The 17,767-nt window shown below is 42.7% G+C and overlaps 1 protein-coding gene across 3 annotated transcripts in view; it reads left to right on the forward strand.

Moving 5' to 3' along the window:
* The first annotated feature begins 16,927 nt into the window (after nucleotides 1-16,927).
* SRPK2 (SRSF protein kinase 2) overlaps nucleotides 16,928-17,767 on the forward strand; it is a 70,911-nt gene continuing 70,071 nt past the window's right edge. For 2 of the 3 annotated variants that reach the window (XM_081023588.1, XM_081023587.1), the window contains exon 1: nucleotides 16,929-17,121. In XM_081023588.1, the coding sequence (XP_080879714.1) occupies nucleotides 16,980-17,121 (142 nt within the window). In that variant the 5' untranslated portion in view covers nucleotides 16,929-16,979. Of the gene's footprint in view, nucleotides 17,122-17,767 lie in introns of all 3 variants that reach the window. The other variant, XM_081023586.1, reaches the window with a different exon arrangement.

A 17,767-nucleotide genomic window follows, 5' to 3' on the forward strand; every position in this document is an offset into this window, starting at 1 on the left:
TAAAACAATGTTTTTATGTATTTGTTAGCTATTTAGAAGCCAAATGGAATACTTTGATATATTCAGTAACAAGAAGAAACAGCTTTCTGTAGCTGTTTGAGACTTTCTTTTAATATGAATTTATTTTTAAATATCCTATTCCTTTCACATTACAGTTTGGGTTTTACAGTGAAACCTGTTATTTATAACATTGGCTTACTCCTGCTGAGTACTGACACATTTCTTAGAGTGCATTTGGATTAATGCTATTACACTGCACTTTTCTTGTTTCACATTAACTCATTACTAATAATGCTATGGCTTCTGTGTAGGATTGAAGATTTATTCTTAATAAATACTGCATTTGGGCAAATACCCACAGGCATTCTAGAAGTTTGAGCAGATCAAGTTTCCACCGTCTATGCTACTATCTGTATAAATGATCTAATTCTGTGGCATTTCTCCTCTAATGCAGGTCAGCATTTTAAATAATTAGGCAGTTATACATCCTCTCTCCTGTTTACCTCCATTCTCTTATACAACACTACTGGAGATTCAACTTCTTCTCTGTTTACTGACCTTTAAAAAACAAAGAGGGAAGGAGTTAAAAAAAGGGTCTGATGCACTTTGTGCATCTGTGGAATATAGTAATCCAGCTTTCTAGTACCTCTTTAAAGCTAGAAAAGAGAATGAAAGGGTACTGTGTGCCACTTTTATTTAATACAGGTCAACCATAGGTGTGAGTGTGTACATTTAACACTTCCTACTGCCGACTGTTACGGGGTCAATAGGGCTGCCTTGTCATTTGCGGGGTAAGTGACTAGTTGAGTGTTACATTAAAGTAATAATTTTTTAGAAACCTGCAAGGTAATTCAAACTTCAGCTGGCTATCTTGAGATGTATTTGCTTTAAAAGCAGTTACGGTCCCCTTCCAGCCATTTTATTGAGACAAGTAGTATCAAGAAGTCCACTGAATTATCTCTCTCTCTAAATAGTTCTAACATTAAGGTTAGATTTTAATTTATATTATGATTGTTTAAGCAAGTTCACATTCTGTTTAGACCTGTTTATGTATGGAGTAAATAAAGCATTTATTGTCATTGCATATACTTTTGGAACATCTTCCAGGAATGTAAATGTGGTTTTTCTTTTGAAAGGCAGTAAAGTGAGAAATTTAGGACATACATGCTGGAACTGGATTGCCTTAAGTAACTAAAGCATTGGTCTTAGAATTCCATGGTGTTGGACCAGAATGATCAAATTATGGTTATTAAAAAACCTATCAATTTATCAATAGCTATCAATCAGTCAATATACCCATATATTGTTGAAGTCATGCTGGAAAGATGAATCCCTCTTTGGTACTTCATAAAATGCTGCAGTTTCCTGTTTTCACAATTTGTTTTATGGTTCTGTCAACAATGAAGGCAACTGAGGCCTGTTGGGCTAATATATATATTTTATCCAATTAGTATGGGAGGTGTTCAGCAAAGTGCTTTTTCTTCTGCAAGGATTTCCACTTGCACAGTGGAACTTCCCCTCCCTCTCCTCTCTTCATGTGTTCCACCCCCTGGCACCTCCTCAAATTTGCTTCTTAGGATTGGGAAAAAACCTCTGAACAGATTTAGGGGATGCATGAGGAGAGGGAAGGGAAATTCCATCACTCAGCCAAAAGTCCTTGCACTAGTTAAAACACTTCATTGGATACTGCCCAATATTTCTCTTCATCCTCCCTGTTTGGCATACAGATGAACAACTTTTGTTGTTTTGTATAACAACAACAACAACAACAACAACAATTTTATTTGTACCCTACCTAGTTGACTGGCTTACCCCAGCCACTCTGGATGGCTTCTAGCATATACAGAAACATAATAAAATATCAAACATTAAAAACTTCCCTATACAGGGCCACCTTCAAAAGTCTTCTAAAGGTTGTATAGTTATTTATCTCCTTGACGTCTGATGGGAGGGCATTCCACAGGGTGGTTGCCACTACCGAGAAAGTTTGTGAAGTTGATTATGTGTAATCAAATGAAGTAAATATATTGATACTTGCAAATGAAATGCTTGTGGCAAGAGAGTCTGCTTATAAGAAGTTATTTCCTGATATGCTTTTGTTTTAAAGAATAATGAGCAGCTTAATCTGATTATTTCTCATTTAAAATAATACACTATATAAAAGTGGTTCTGAAAACTATTCTTTCACTGCAACTACCGTACAGATTCATATCCCATTCAGGTAAGTAAAGAAAGCCAATATTTCACTTGTATTAGGAATCTCTGGTGGCAGTACGTGAAAAACTCTTTGGTGCAAATATAATAGATCACCACCATGGTGCTTTTGGATACACAGACACCCACAGAGGTTTTTTCTGGCATCCGCAGGGTCCCATTTCCCCCACCCCTCCCCACTCTGAAATCAGGCTTGGACATAAGCCTTGTGCTGTTTCCACTAGAAGTCTTTTTTCAAAGCTTAATGTGATGTGGGCTGATCTTCATAGAGATTGCAACTGGGAGGGAAGGTTAACTCTTGCCTCTCCAGCTGCATTCTCTAGGAATATTTCCCTGTGTCCCAAAATTAGGCCTGAAAAAGCAATTAGAGAGAAAGAGAGAGAGAGAGGAAAAAAAAAACCCAACATTTGCTGGTGGGGTGAAAATGTGTGCATATGTATGGTTGTGGTAAGTGTGTGCATAGTTGCAGAGAGCGCAGGATACTCTCACCCATTTCCCCAGGTTTCAAATGAGCCCATTGGCTCCAACAGGTTGGCAACTTCCGGCATACAGTGGTGCCTCGCAAGACGAAATTAATTCGTTCCGCGAGTTTTTTCGTCTAGCGAATTTTTCGTCTTGCGAAGCACGGTTTCCCATAGGAATTCATTGAAATTCAATTAATGCGTTCCTATGGTCAAAAAAAGTCCAATCAAAGCCAAATTTGGTACAACAATAGTTTATTAACTGCTCTTTAAAGTCACACATACTTTAAAGAGCATATCAAAAATTGAAGGAACAATAAATTAAGTTTCTAAACATGACAGGAAAAACATTTAAAAATCAAAAAAGGGTACATTACATTTTCTAAGACTCTGGGGGACCACTCAAAGAAGGTTCCTCTTCCACTCTTTGCTTCTTGCTGAGGAACCTGTCCATGGTCTGCTGCTTCATCCGCCTTTTCATTTTTTATTTTTTTTTATAAATGATATTTATTCCAAATTTAAAGTTACAAAAAAGAAAGAGAAAAACCATACAAAATACAAAGAAAGCTTTAACCGTAACAAAGCGTAGAATGAACAAATAAAAAAGAACAATAAAATAGAATAAAAAAGAAGACTTAACAAAAAATAAAATAAAAATACATTAAGTTAAAATAAAACAAAAACAGATTAAACCTTTACTTAACCTTTTTCCCTTTACTTATTTCCATGACCTCCTCTCACCTCCCAATTTTGTATTCTAGTTCAGATCGTATTTCCAGCAAATCCTTCTAACCTTATTTTCATTTACGTATTTTAAAATTAAAATAATGTAATTAAACCTCCTCTATTTCATCAATTTCAACAACTCATTTTTGCTTAGTCCATTATATCATATCTACCAGAACGACCTAATATTCTTTCTCCAACCTCTTTCTAACATTCTTTTATACTGCAGTATTTTTGAAGGTATATTTTGAATTTTTTCCAATCTTCTTCCATCGACCCTTCTCCCTGGTCTCAAATTCTGCCGGTCATCTCAGCCAGTTCCATGTAGCCCATCACTTTCATCTGCCATTCTTCTCGGGTAGGCAATTCTTGTGTCTTCCAGTACTTCCCAATGAGTATTCTTGCTGCTGCTGTAGCATACATAAAGAAAGTTCTATCCTCCCTTCGCACCAATTGGCCGACCAGCTTCATCCGCCTTTTCAGCAGCTCCCTGAGAGGCAACATGACCGTCGTATCAAAAGTGTTCGCTTGGTCATGTGCCACGTGCTTGATAGGGTGGTACCGCTCTGCAAAAGCCTGCACCTCCTTCCACTTCTGGCAAATGTCCCTCAGTTCTTTGGAGGACGGCCGTTCCTCAGTTGCTTCCTCCTCTTCCAGCGAGGCCTGCTCCTGCGCAACCTCTGACTGCAGTTCAACCAGCTCCTGGGTGGTCAGCTCGTGGTCGTGCTCCTCCACCAGCTCGCAGACGTCCTCCTCTGTGACCTCCAGGCCCATGGTCCTCCCCAAGGCAACAATGTCCTGCACCACTGTCGACTCTGGTGCATCAGAGTCACTTGGTGCCACACAGTCCGGCCACAGGCTGTGCCAAGCGCAATTCAAATTTCTCTGGCTGATCCCATTCCAGGCCGTGGTGATCATCTTCAAGCAGGTGACGATGTCGAAGTGGTCCTTCCAGAATTCCCGCAGGGTGATGGTGGTGCAATCAGTCACCTCGAAGCATCGCCTGAAAAGCTCCTTGGTGTAGAGTTTCTTGAAATTGGCGATGACCTGCTGATCCATCGGCTGGAGCAGTGGCGTGGTGTTAGGCGGCAGGAACATGATGTTGATGAAGCTGAACTCCTCCAACAAGTCCACCTCAAGGCCTTTAGGATGAGCAGGAGCATTGTCCATCAGAAGCAAAGCCTTCAGCGGCAGGTCGTTGTCCAGCAGGTACTGCAGGGGTAAGGGCCAAAAGCAAGATTGACCCAGCCCACAAACAGCACACGTGTGACCCAAGCCTTGCTGTTGGATCGCCACATGACACTCAGCCGCTCCTTGTCGACCTTGTGTTTCTTGAAGGCCCGTGGGTTCTCCGAGTGGTACACCAGCAGGGGCTTGATCTTCAGGTCGCCGCTTGCGTTGGCACAGAAGAGCAGGGTCAGACGGTCCTTCATGGGTTTGTGGCCAGGCAACTTGGCCTCATCCTGTGTGAGGAAAGTCCTTTTGGGCATCCTCTTCCAAAACAGCCCGGTCTCGTCGCAGTTGAAGACCTGCTGTGGAACGTAGCCCTCCGTCTTCACAACCTCCAGGAACTCCAAGGCAAAGTCTTCAGCCGCAGGAACATCAGAACTGGCAGCCTCTCCATGCCTGACCACGCTGTGGATTCCAGATCTTGCCTTGAACCGGTCAAACCAGCCTCTGCTTGCCTTGAAGACTTCTGGCTTGGCCGAGGTTCCTGGCTGTTCCCGGATGAGGTCTGCGTGCAAGGCCTTGGCCTTCTCACAAATGACGGCCTCAGTCACTGTGTCCCCTGCATGCTGCTTCTCTTCTAACCAGATGAGCAGCAACTTCTCGACCTCCTCCAGAACAGCTGGGCGGTTCTTCACGATCCTGGTGACTCCCTTGGCTGCATCAGTCACAAGGATCTTCTCCCTCATCTTCAGGATGGTCCCGATAGTCGATGGGTTCCTGCCGTACTCCCTGGCGAGGTCCGTCACACGCATTCCACCGTCGTGCTTCCGGATGATCTCCTTCTTCATTTCCAGCGTCACCTTCTCCTTCTTCCTCTCGCTGGCCTCCGCAGCAGCAGCAGTCTTCTTGGGTCCCATGGCAGCACAGCTGTTACCTTCGTAAACTCAGAAAAAGAAAAAAAAAATCAGCAATTCAAACCCAGAACCAAGTCCTTGAATTCCAAACACCCAACCCAAAATCCAAAAACCCCAAAAAAGTTTTAAAAGTTTAACTTACGAAATGGCTGCAAATCACCAAAGTCTTCAAAATCCTCAAATGGCTGCAAAAGAAGTTTTGGGAAAGCTTTAAAAATCACCAAAGTCTTCAAAAACCTCAACTGTTCCCCCAGCCCCTCCCCAACTGTTGCAAACCCCTCCCCAACTGTTGCAAACCCCTCCTCAACTGTTCCCCCAGCCACCCAGCACACAGAAATTCAAAACCCAGATTTTTTTTCAAAAAAAACAACATGGCCCAATGGTCACAGAAAACCATAAAAATTCAAAAAAAACCACACAAGCTCCCAGATTCTTGCAAACCCCTCCCCAGTTGTTCTCCCAGCCACCCAGCACACAGAAATTCAAAACCCAGAAATTTTTTTCAAAAAAGACCAACATGGCCCAATGGTCACAGAAAATCATAAAAATGCAGAAAAAACCACACAAGCTCCCAGATTCTTGCAAACCCCTCCCCAGCTGTTCCCCCATCCACCCAGCACACAGAAATTCAAACCCAGATTTTTTTTTTAAAAAAAAATAAACATGGCCCAATGGTCACAGAAAACCATAAAAATTCAAAAAAAACCCACACAAGCTCCCAGATTCTTGCAAACCTCTCCCCAGCACCAAGTCCTTGAATTCTAAGCACCCCAACCCAAAATCCAAAAAACCCAAAAAAAGTTTTAAAAGTTTAACTTACCAAACAGCTGCAAAAGAAGTTTTGGAAAAGCTTCAAAAATTCAGCAAACTCTTTAAAAAGCTCAAAAAGGCCACCACACAGCGTGCAATGTGTTGCTCCTCGAAGTCAAGTCGCAACTGCACCTCTTCCAGCAATGCACCCTGGGTTTTAACGGTTTTACGAAAAAGGAAACAAACTTGCAAGACGTTTTCGTCTTGCGAAGCAAGCCCATAGGGAAATTCGTCTTGCGAAGCAACTCGAAAACGAAAAAACCTTTCGTCTTGCGAGTTTTTCGTCTTGCGAGGCGTTCGTCTTGCGGGGCACCACTGTATTAGCATGTATGGGAGCATAGGAGCCACCTTCCGAAGAAGAATGGGGGGCTGGAAGCGCGTGGCATGCGATGTTGTGTGCATGATGTCCTGACGTGTGTATGACATCAGGGCATCTGAGGAGCTGAGCAGCGGAGCCGAACGTGGCAACAGCACAGCAGCAGCACGGCTTTAAAGGCCATGGCTCTGCCTCCTTTTGCTGCTGCCACCGGCCTAGGGCTGCTTCCCCTCTGCGGCAGTAGGAGGAGGAAAAGGAGCCACGGCTCAACTTGGCCTCCTCTCTGCACAGTAGCAGCCCTGTGCCTTCTCCTCCTTCCGCCACTGGCCTGGGGCTGCTTTCACCACCATTTAACTTTTTTGTGGGGACGGCTCCTCCCAGAAACTATTGGGGCCCCCAAAAGGGTCAGCCCCTAGGAGATGGTGCCCCTGTTTGGAAGAAAGGTTTAGCAACCAGTATGTTGTTGTTGTTGTCCCCACCCCCTCTGATATGTTGTAGTGTGTAATTGGATTTAAGTACTTATTTTTCTTGCTTTAATCTGTTTTTAACTGGGATTCAGGGAAGGCTTGCTGTCTGAAAGACAAACACTTGTGCTGGATCTGGTAGTAAAACTGGCAAGCTTTTTTTCCGTGGTGATTTTTTAAATCTGGGAAACAAGCTCAAGTGTCAAGTATTGATTATATTGGTCATACTGTCTTAGTGATGCTTTTGATTTGCTAACTTACATATTAGCCTTCCTTATGACCTACTGTTTTTCATTCAAGACCTTAGAAAGAAAGTAATCCCCAAGCGCTTAATGTATTTTAAATCTATATGCTATCACATATTGGGAATTTTTAAAACGCTAGGTTCAAAGACACTTATTTAATCCCCACATTGGTCTGATGCAGCAGAACCAAAAATAAATTGATTGGAGGGGTAGCAGTGTAAAGATTTGAAGACTTCGAATAGGCATTCTGTCTGTAAATAGGCACTGTCATGCTTGTTTGGATAGCAGATGTCAAAACAAGCCACTAGGTGGCAACATATTAATTTGAAAGTCGCTGAATGAGATTGAAAAACTATTAAATAAAACTAAACAAAACCCTCTTGGAATGTATATCAAATCCCTGGTTACAATAAGACTTTTGCAGCATGTTCCTGTATTACCAAATCTCTGAGAGAGAGAGAGATTGGGGGGGGGGGATTGGCATTAGGTTACCAGATTTTTTTCCAATGAATCCGGGGAACACTTTAAATAAATTAATACATATATAGTACACGTTTATTCGGTGGTAGAGGGGCAGCTGCCGCCTTGACCTCAACCACCACGTTTCCACTTCCTTCAAGGCTTCTGTCTCCTTTCTCCATGAGCCTGGGCAGCCCCTGAGTTGTTGGTTCTTCGGTGGTGGTGGTGGGGAAGGGGTTTGGTGGGTCAGGTATGGAAGGCGGAGAAGGAGGGCCAAGAGCGGCGGTAGCGGTGAGGCTTGGGCAGCGCAATGCCTCCCTTCCCATCAGAGCAGCCCCAATCCCATTCTTATTTGCGTGCAAGCAGGAGGGGGCAGGGATCCCACATCTGGGAAAGGAGACTTCCCCTTGCCTAACTGAGACATCCCCACCCCGCTCCTGCTTGCACGCAAGTAGGAGTTGGGAGGCTGCTCCGATAGGCAGCATGAAGCCTCCCTTCACAGCTTAGTTGCTGGGGTCAGGGAAGGCAGAGGCAGTTTGGAAGCTGTATCTTAGAGTCCCTGCACCGCCATCATATGGGGACTTCCGAGCAGCTTCTGAAGTCAGCCAGGGCCAACTGCTCTGGGATGCTGAGACTGCCGCTGCTGCGTTTCCTGGGGACATTAGATGAAATCCAGGGACATTTTGGGGATGGAATTTGTCCGGGGACTTATTCGCAAATCTGGAGACTGTCCCCGGTAAACGGGGACGTCTGGTAACCCTAAATTATCATCAGTGTTCTAATTTGGTTATTCATGTGCAAAGTTTTTTTGTTTGTTTTTTTAAATAGCGCATCCCTCTGCATGTATGTTAATGAGCAATCAGTCTTCTGAGTGCAATTGAGGGCTTGCTTTGGTCCAGGAGGAGGTCTGATGGGTCATTTTGAATGAATTGACCTTTGCTGCAACCTGAAAAGCATGAGGGATATTTTATAATCCAAACTAGCCTCAGCCTCACCTCTAACCTGCAAAATTAACAGTGGCATGTGCTGCAAGGTTACTTTCTCTCAGCACAACCTTCCAAATTTCAATAGGGGTATAATACTGAGTAACACTACACGAGTGTTGTGGACTACTCTCATCCCAGGATTGCAGGCTGGGCTAAAAGCAATGGATAATATTGAAGGGTTGTTGTACTCCCTAATCTTCAGGCCAGTCTTCATTGTAATAGGAGTTTGTTGCCATTGAACAAAAACAAAGTGCTGTAAACTACCCAGAGCCAGACTTGCAGTATTCTCTGTAACTTATACTACACGGTTGCCTGAAGACACTCTTTCTGAAGCCACAGTGTCTTCAGCCTGCTGTTCAGGGACAATTAATTGCACTTGCTTTAAAATTAGCAGTATTTCATTTTCAGATGTTTCACACAAAAAAGATAATTGAGTTAGAAAGAGCAGGAACTCTTCTCTTTGCTTGCTACCTTTTAGGGTCCTCCACCCTGGGGTACTCAATTCTAGCAACATTAAAATATTGGATTTCTTTATTGGTGTCTCTAGGCAGCTCTCACTGTTGTCTCTGGGGATGTATTAGGAACTGACCTGTAGAGACAATGGTTCTTTCAGCTCTGAGTGCTGCCCTCTTGTTCCAATCCAACCACTTGTGCTCATTCATTCTCTCTCTTCTCTCTCTTCTCTTCTCTCTCTCTCTCTCTCCCCCCCCCCATTCCCATTCAAGTTGTCAGTTTTCTCCCCACTTAGCCTCACACCTCATGGCGCAGAGATCTTAATTGGGGTATTCATGCTTATTTGTAAGACGCTTTGTACCTTGCAAACTTTGGGGTTCCCTCCAGTTTAACGGTCCCTCCCTGTTCTGGGCTGGTGCTGCCATTTTGGCTACTTAATGGGAGGCATTACCTCCTGAAGTTCAGAAAAGTGAACAGTGAAGGATTTTTAGGGGAAGACTTTAATCACGTTATATTCATTACCAGGTAGTTAAGATGACAAATAAATATGCTTTCTTAATGTGTAGTAGCGAGTCTAAACACAGTTGAATGAGCTTGAGAATGCCATCAAATATATGTTCAGGGTGGTATTCAACTAAATAGTTGCACCAGCACAAGGATTAGTGCTAGCATAATGCCCCCCCCCCCTTTTGCATACATCATGTGCTGTCTCTAAATCAGTTACAAAGGGTTGGGAGAATCCTAGAACAGATTTAGGGGGTGCATGGGAGAGGAGAGGGGAAGTATGCTCTGTTGCAGAAGGAGAAATTCTTGCATTGAAAGAATGATCTGCTTAACCCTACATTTAATATAACTCTCAGTTTATATAAAGTTATTTCTTAGTATAACATTAATGTGCCTTCTGATAAAAAGACATAGGGCAGGAAACAGATTATAGTAAAACACACACACACACACACACACAGAGAGAGAGAGAGAGAGAGAGAGAGAGAGAATTACATTCCATGATATTATGGCAGTGAACAAAGCTGTATTGTAACTTTTGAATAAATGATTTAATTTTTTTTTTTAAATTACAATAGGGTATCTGTTTTCAGTCCAGTTCAAGACAGAAAAAAGATCCATTTCAAAATATATTGAGTGCAATAGCTAACCTCAAATCCATAGATGTTATAACCTTACCTAGTTTTTTACTAGCATTCTTGTCAAAACATGCCAGTATTAGTCATTTGCAGACTTTAAACAACAACAAAAGTCCTGCTTTCTGTAAATTTTCTTTAGCTGATCATCTGGAAGTGACTGGATAGGTTTAATCTCTTGAACAGATAAATAGTCTATAAAATGTAAAGTGATTTTAATTCTTATTAGTGCCTGAAAGCTGATTGGGTGATATTTATTATAGATTTCTGAATATGAAAAGACTAGAGAATGATCTCAAAATGCTGCCCCATAGAGAGTGTGTGTACCTCTGATTACAGAAGTCCTTACAGTGTTCTACAGTGTGATCCTCCACATGTCTGCTCAGAAGTAAGCCCCCAAGTTTAATGGGACATGCTCTTGGATTGCTGTATATAGGATTGCAATAATAAGCTTGCTTTTCCTTAACTAACTGGAGCTTCATTTGTGCTGCTTATAACTGGTATTTCCATTGAAACATCTCTTTAAGCCTTTCTGGTTTCTGCTTGTGCTGCAGAGGAAAGTGAGGGTCAGGATTTCTTGTCAACCTGGGAAGGCAGCCCATCTGATCCTAAACCTCTGCCGTCTTTTGGGAAATCACCAGGAGTAGTAGTCTAGGTATCAAGTGGTACAAAATGTGTGATCTCTCATCATTGTTCAAAATACAGTGGTACCTCAGGTTACATACGCTTCAGTTTACAGACGCTTCAGGTTACAGACTCCGCTAACCCAAAAATATTACCTCGGGTTAAGAACTTTGCTTCAGGATGAGAACAGAAATCGTGCTCCAGCGGCGCAGCAGCAGCAGGAGGCCCCATTAGCTAAAGTGGTGCTTCAGGTTAAGAACAGTTTCAGGTTAAGAACGGACCTCCAGAATGAATTAAGTACTTAACCCGAGGTACCACTGTATAACATTTCTTTCTTCAGACTGTAACCTGTCTCATTCCTACTTTATTAAGCTTCACAGTAAAGGAGGAAATGCTAGATTTTGTGCTCTTGCTTTAAAGTAAATGCACAGTATGGGGTTTTCTTTGGGTGTGTTCTGTTTGTTTCTCCCCTCTTTGAAATACAAAGGGGGGTGAGGTTCTGCTGATTTCATTATCTTGAAGGACCAGTTTGATGACTCAGATGTGAGATTAACTGAAATATGAACTTAAAAATAGCTGCAGAAAAGCCAGGGCAAGAAACCTCTCCCCTCCATACTTTTGCTTTGTGATTTACAAAAGCCCATGTTTTGATTTAATTATTTGTAATTGTTTGATTCAGAACTCATTCCAGTATTATGTTTGGTAAAATGTTTACCTGTTTGTCAGTTTGCCATGTTTCCCTGTGAAACATGACTTGGCTGTTTTTGGAATGGGGTTTTCTACGAGAGAAGCCTCAGAGCTGGCCTATGCATTACTTTCCTGATAGGTTATCACAATATGTCATATTGGGGCTCATCCTAGCCTTTTCTAGTGGGAGATCATATCCAAGGTTTTTACCCGAGACTTCTTGCATCTCAGACTTGTGGTATTCTACAGATCTAGGGTCTCTTGTGGAAATCACTTACGATCTAAGTGACACAGTGTTCATCTGTCTGCTATCGTGGCTGAAGGGTTAGAAATCTATGTGAAGTGTGGGTTCTAGTCCTGCTTGCCCATCCTCTTCTGACTCAGACATTGATGTTGCTTGTCAGGTAGTGAAGTGGGACAGAACATTTTCTATTTATAAAAATGCATTGTTTCAGTAAATTAATTAGTAACAATAGATAAAATACCACTCAGATTGGGCTGTTTCAAAGTTGTAATTACATGTTTTCAGGTAAATTACCTGTATTAAACATGCAAGACTAGTTGAGTGGATTGTGGGAGTGGTAAATGCCTCTTTATGAGAAGGTGAGGTCTCAGCAAGTTTGAAAGAGGTTATGATGATAAATTTATTGTAGAAACTCCCTGAATTCCACTGTATTGGAGAATTTCTGGCCTGTCTCTTAACATTCTATTTTTGAGCAAGGTCTTTGAACATGTCGTGGTCTTTGAACTGCAGGTTTTTCTGGAATGATATGAACTATATATCAATTTCAATCTACGGGTGACTCCCTGTTTACGCGGGGGTTCCGTTCTGAGCCCCTGTGTGCATACGTGAAATTGCAAAAAATGGGGAGCACCCTGGAGAGTCTTCCTCAAACAAGCCCTGCTGTCCCACGGGATGGGAATGCAAGCAAATATACACCTTTATGCAGTGGGACGTGTTCCCGAAGGGAATGACAGGCAGGCAAGCCTTTGTACACCAAAATGCACTAAAGAAGAAGCAGGAGGGGGTAGCAAGGCCATTCCTACTATAGTGATGGGAAGCCTGTGCCCCCACCAGATGCTGTTGGACTTTAGTTCCCAGCAGCCTCTGACAGCATGATGGGAGTGGTAGTTCAGTAACATCTGGATGGTCACAGCTTCCCCATCCTTCCAGTAAGGGAACCTGCCCTTCTGCTTCCTCCTATTGCTTCTTTAGTTGCTGGGCTAAAGAGCAGAATTTCCCTCCTAACCTGACCCCATCCTATTTGCATTCTGAGAAAACACCTCCCCCCTCCCCCCTTTAAAAAAGATTACCCTGCCCACTTCCACCCCTTTCTTCCTTTGCTGGAGCATTAAGAAGCAGAATAACACACACACACTCCCCGCTTTCTATATGCACAGCAAATTGTTCCATTTGAGGTCTCTCTATCTCTGTTCATCTTCTCCCTGTTACTGCCTTGCGAAGCACAGCTTCCTTCTCAGTGCACTGTTCAGGCTGTTTTTGCTGCTGTGGTAGCAGCTGATAGTATGAATAATTAGGTGTGCCAAGAGAGAGTTTAGGCATATCTAACTTTGTATGGGATCTGGCTGCAAGTCTCGCAAAATATAAGCCATCTGATCGCCAGACATTTTTACTTGCTTGGATGAAAGGCATTCTCTGCCATCAGAGACTGTGGAAGGTTGGTTAGAGGGCACTATGGTGTATCACAGCCGGGCAGTTTGTTCTTTGTGTGGCTGCCCAGAGCAATTCAGAGGTTTTTTCCCTATCGCCATATGTGAATTGTCTCTCTCTATGCTAATGTGGGGGTGCTATCAGCATGGTGCTATATCATTGGTGGGAGTTTTAAAATAAGTAGGCCAGAAGAGCATAAATGTCTCCCTAGAGATTACCATGGCAGTGCAGTGACATCATGCAGTGTCCCATGGCAACTACAACCTTTACTTATCTTAGCTAATCTGTTGTTATTTGAGATTAAGTTGTTGGTTCAGGCTTTCTCTTCGAAAATTTTATGCAATACAGATGGCAGGTTTATTTAGTTGAAATATTGTATGAACCACACGTTCTTTTCCTGAAGGCAGCTGAGATGTTTTACTACTTTTAAAAATGCAATGCAGATATGAAGAGAATAAAAAACACCCAATAAAAATCCAATAAATCAGTGGTGAAAAATGTTAACATCAATAGTCCCCGATAGTCAGCTCCTGAAATTACTATCTGGCACATTTCCACTCAAGCCTTGGCAAAGCTTTTTATTTTTAAACTTGACTGATAAAGTAATGCCAGGGAAGTAACTAGGCTGAGCTCCCTTGGGAAGTACAGTGCAAGTGTAGCAACAGACAGTGAAGTGACGTATGGGAGAAAATGTCTCCCAGATATGCCAGATGTGGGTTTTAAAGCAGAGGTGGGGAAGCTGTCATTTCCCCCCATGTTGTTGGCCATGCTGGCAGGATTTTACAGATGTTGCATGGCATCTAGATAGCCTGGTGGATAGTGCTAGGAAGGAGTCAGTGGTCATGGTGCCTTTTAGCACCAGTGATGTGGGGAATTATAAAGTCCTGGAAGTGAAATGTTGACTATTAGGAAGGATGTTGAAAGCCCGGACCTTCTATGTGGCTTTCTCTGAAATGCTAGCAATACCATGTGCAGGGCCAGCTAGACAGGCACAGCTGTGTCATCTCAGTATATGGATGAAATGGTGCCAGGAGGAGTGGTTTGGATTTCTTAGAAGCAGGGGAACATTTTGGGACAAGCTAGGTCTGTAGAAAAAGGACAGGTTCTGCTCAAACAGGGTTGGAACTGGACTGTTGATGCTGATTTTTTTTATATAGTTAGAGCAACTATTAAACTGATTGCAGGGGGTAGGCAATGGGAACTAGGGAGCAACCAGTTTAGAACAAATGATCCCCCAAGAATTAGAGGGGAAATGAAAAGTGGAGAGGGGTAAAACTGGGCATGGAGGGTGCAGGAGCACATTGTAGCAATTATACCTTAGGGTAAAACATATGTGCTGAAAATGTTTGGAGAAAGAGGCTGTTTATATAAGCCACAGAGCCAAGACAGGTGAGCTGGAGAGCTTGGTCTTAGAGGAGAGTATATCTATCGTCCACATAATGGAAACCTAGTGGAATGGAAAGAACTAGTAGGACATTGCTATCTCTGTAAATCCAAAGGCTTTTTCTAAACTGTCAATCATCTTGAGTGACTGTGTCACAATTTTTGGTGTGAACTAGCTGGGCTAGGATGTCTCCTCCCATTTTGCCATCTGAGGTGAAATGGAAATTGCTTCCTCCTGTGCCCCACTGCTGCCCCACTCTGGCTCTTGCTGAATCCAGCAGGAGCCAGGTGCTCCTCAGAGTGTTGCCACTCACTTGGCTTTTCCTCCAGAGGGTGAGGAAGATGAGCAGCAATGACACACCTGGGAATGCCTCCCTCTCAGTGGCAGAAGCAGTGGAATGGGCAGAGTACTGCCTCTTACACTTCTGCCACCTGAGCGGGTGCTTCATCCCAATTGTCGTGGGTGGCCTGGTAAGTTAAAATTGGTTTACTTACAAACTCTTTAAAGGTCAGGTTCATGTGCTTTTTTTAAACAGCATTTGGAAAAAGTTACACAGGCAGTAAAACTTGAGAAAAAATTATTGTATATATGAGATGGATGTCTAAATACTTGGGGTTCTGTAGGGTTGCTAAAAGAAAAAAAGTCACTTGTGGCTATAAACAGGACTTTATTAACTTCCTTCTTTGGAAGAAGAAGAAATATCATGTTTCTGGATGGTTGTGTCCATTTGCGTAAAGGTACCCTAATAAGGTAAGACATAAAAGCCTTCACAATCGAAAAGGAACCCTACAGCCAACACATCAGTCAAAAGGACAGAGAGAATATAAGAACTTTGGGGTGAAGACCTCTGCAGCACCGCAAGGACCAATGTGAAGCTTCACTATCACCCCGCTTCATCCCTCTGCTACTAGACTGGCCATCTAGTTAAGACAGAGCAACTATCTTTGGTAGCTGTATCCCTGCAGAGTGTGTGTGGACATGTTGTATGATTGAGAATTTGTGAATAGATGAAATTAAAAAGGCACTTTTGAAAACTGGTGCCATTGCCTTTGTCTCTTTGCCCTCCTCCTCTGGTTCTGGTTTGCATTCTTGACACTACAAGCCACAGTAGCTGAGTTCTACTTCTTCCCTTGGAGGTAGTGTGCCTCTGAATACCAGTTGCTGGGAACTGCAAGTGGGGAAAGCGCTGTTGCACCCAGACCTTGTGGGAATCACATAGGCAACTAGCTGGCCACTGTGAGAACAGGATGGGCTAGATGGGCCTTTGTTCTGATCGAGCAGGGCTCTTCTTATGGAACCCAAACAAGCAAACTTACCGTATTTTTCCGTGTATAAGACTAGTTTTTTTAAACCAAAAAAATAGGTTTAAAATTGAGGCTCGTCTTATACATGGGTAGTGCTGAGGGGTGTTTTCCTAATTTGGAGTCCCCCCAAATAGGGGGCGTATTATACATGGGTGTGTCTTATACACAGAAAAATACGGTATTTTAGAAGGAATATACTGCAACTTTTTGTTTCAGTTCACACTATTTATGAGGTAGAAAAGGTCAGTATTTCTTACTACATGTTACACATAGCAAGATGCCATATATCACACACCCTAAAATACAGACATCTCCAAGAGAGAGAGAGAGAGAGAGAGAGAGAGAGAGAGAGAGAGAGAGAGAGAGAAGTCACTGTGAAAAACATAGAGGGAGAAGTGAAGGGTAGGCCAGTCTAGATTTAATGGAAATACACAAGCTTCATTACTGGAACAAATCCAGAGATCCCCTACCCCCCAAATAAATATGTTTTAGGAATTTTATTTCTATTATATGAACTTTCTCTTGCATGCTGAGGTCCAGAATTCCTTTTACTCTCTTCTGATCAATAGTAGGAAACAGGCAAGATACCCTATGTTAAAAGTATCATTTCCTTTGACACCAGTGGAGCTTGCTGAATCCATAAAATAACTTTTAAAGAGACCTTCCATAAGGACGTAGCCGAACAATGACAGAGAAATGATATAGAGCTAGACTCACCAATATTAATACAATGCTCCAATTCATACAGAAATCAATAACCTTAGGGTAGCTTTAATACATATGCAAAAAGCCTGCATGTGGGGGCCTACATATTCAATAACTGGCCCCAGCACCTTCTGATGTCACAATATGTCCAGTGAACAAAAGGGTGGTTTGTCAGTTAAGTATTCAGGCAAGGTAGTAAGTTCAGGAAGAATTCACATGGTTACAGAACAGTGAGAGAGAAAATACATGGAAAGAGGGAGGAAGATCGAAGGAAGAAATGGCTGGGGAGAAGGACACCCACAACAATACAGAGGCACGTTGAATCCTCAGAGCCCAGGAATCATGGAAAATTCACAAAACAGCTCTGTATTCCTTGATATGTTCTTAGGTAAAGCTAATTATCATTATCAAAATGTATTTCATCAGCAACAAGGAATCAAACTCTCACAAGTTCTCCTAGAACCTCACTACATATTACAGTGGTGCCCCGCAAGACGAATGCCTCGCAAGACGGAAAACCCGCTAGACGAAAGGGTTTTCCGTTTTCAATGCGCTTCGCAGGACGAATTTCCCTATGGGCTTGCTTCGCAAGACGAAAATGTCTTGCGAGTCTTGAGATTTTTTTTCCGCTCCCCCCCTTTTTCTAAGCCGCTAAGCCTTTAATAGCCTTTTAGCAGCTAAGCCGCTAAGCCTTTAATAGCCGCTAAACCGCTAATAGCGCTAATCCGCTAAGCCGCTAATAGGGTTGCTTCGCAAGACGAAAAAACCGGTGGACGAAGATACTCGCGGAACGGATTAATTTCGTCTTGCGAGGCACCACTGTACGTATGTTTCTCCATCTGGAGATAACCTTGGATGCTGATCTAGTTACTTTGTTTTAGCTCTTACAGACATTTGAATGCTTTATTCTGTGCTTGTTACTCTTCACTGTTGAAAGAATGGTTCATGCATGCACACATTAATCATTTGGGTGGTGAATTATATGTGTAAATGAGCTATCAAAGTTCAGACATGATTATAAATTTGTACAGTAT

This window comes from Podarcis pityusensis (assembly GCF_964106645.2).
Source record: "Podarcis pityusensis genome assembly, chromosome: 10".
Classification (NCBI taxonomy): Eukaryota; Metazoa; Chordata; class Lepidosauria; order Squamata; family Lacertidae; genus Podarcis; species Podarcis pityusensis.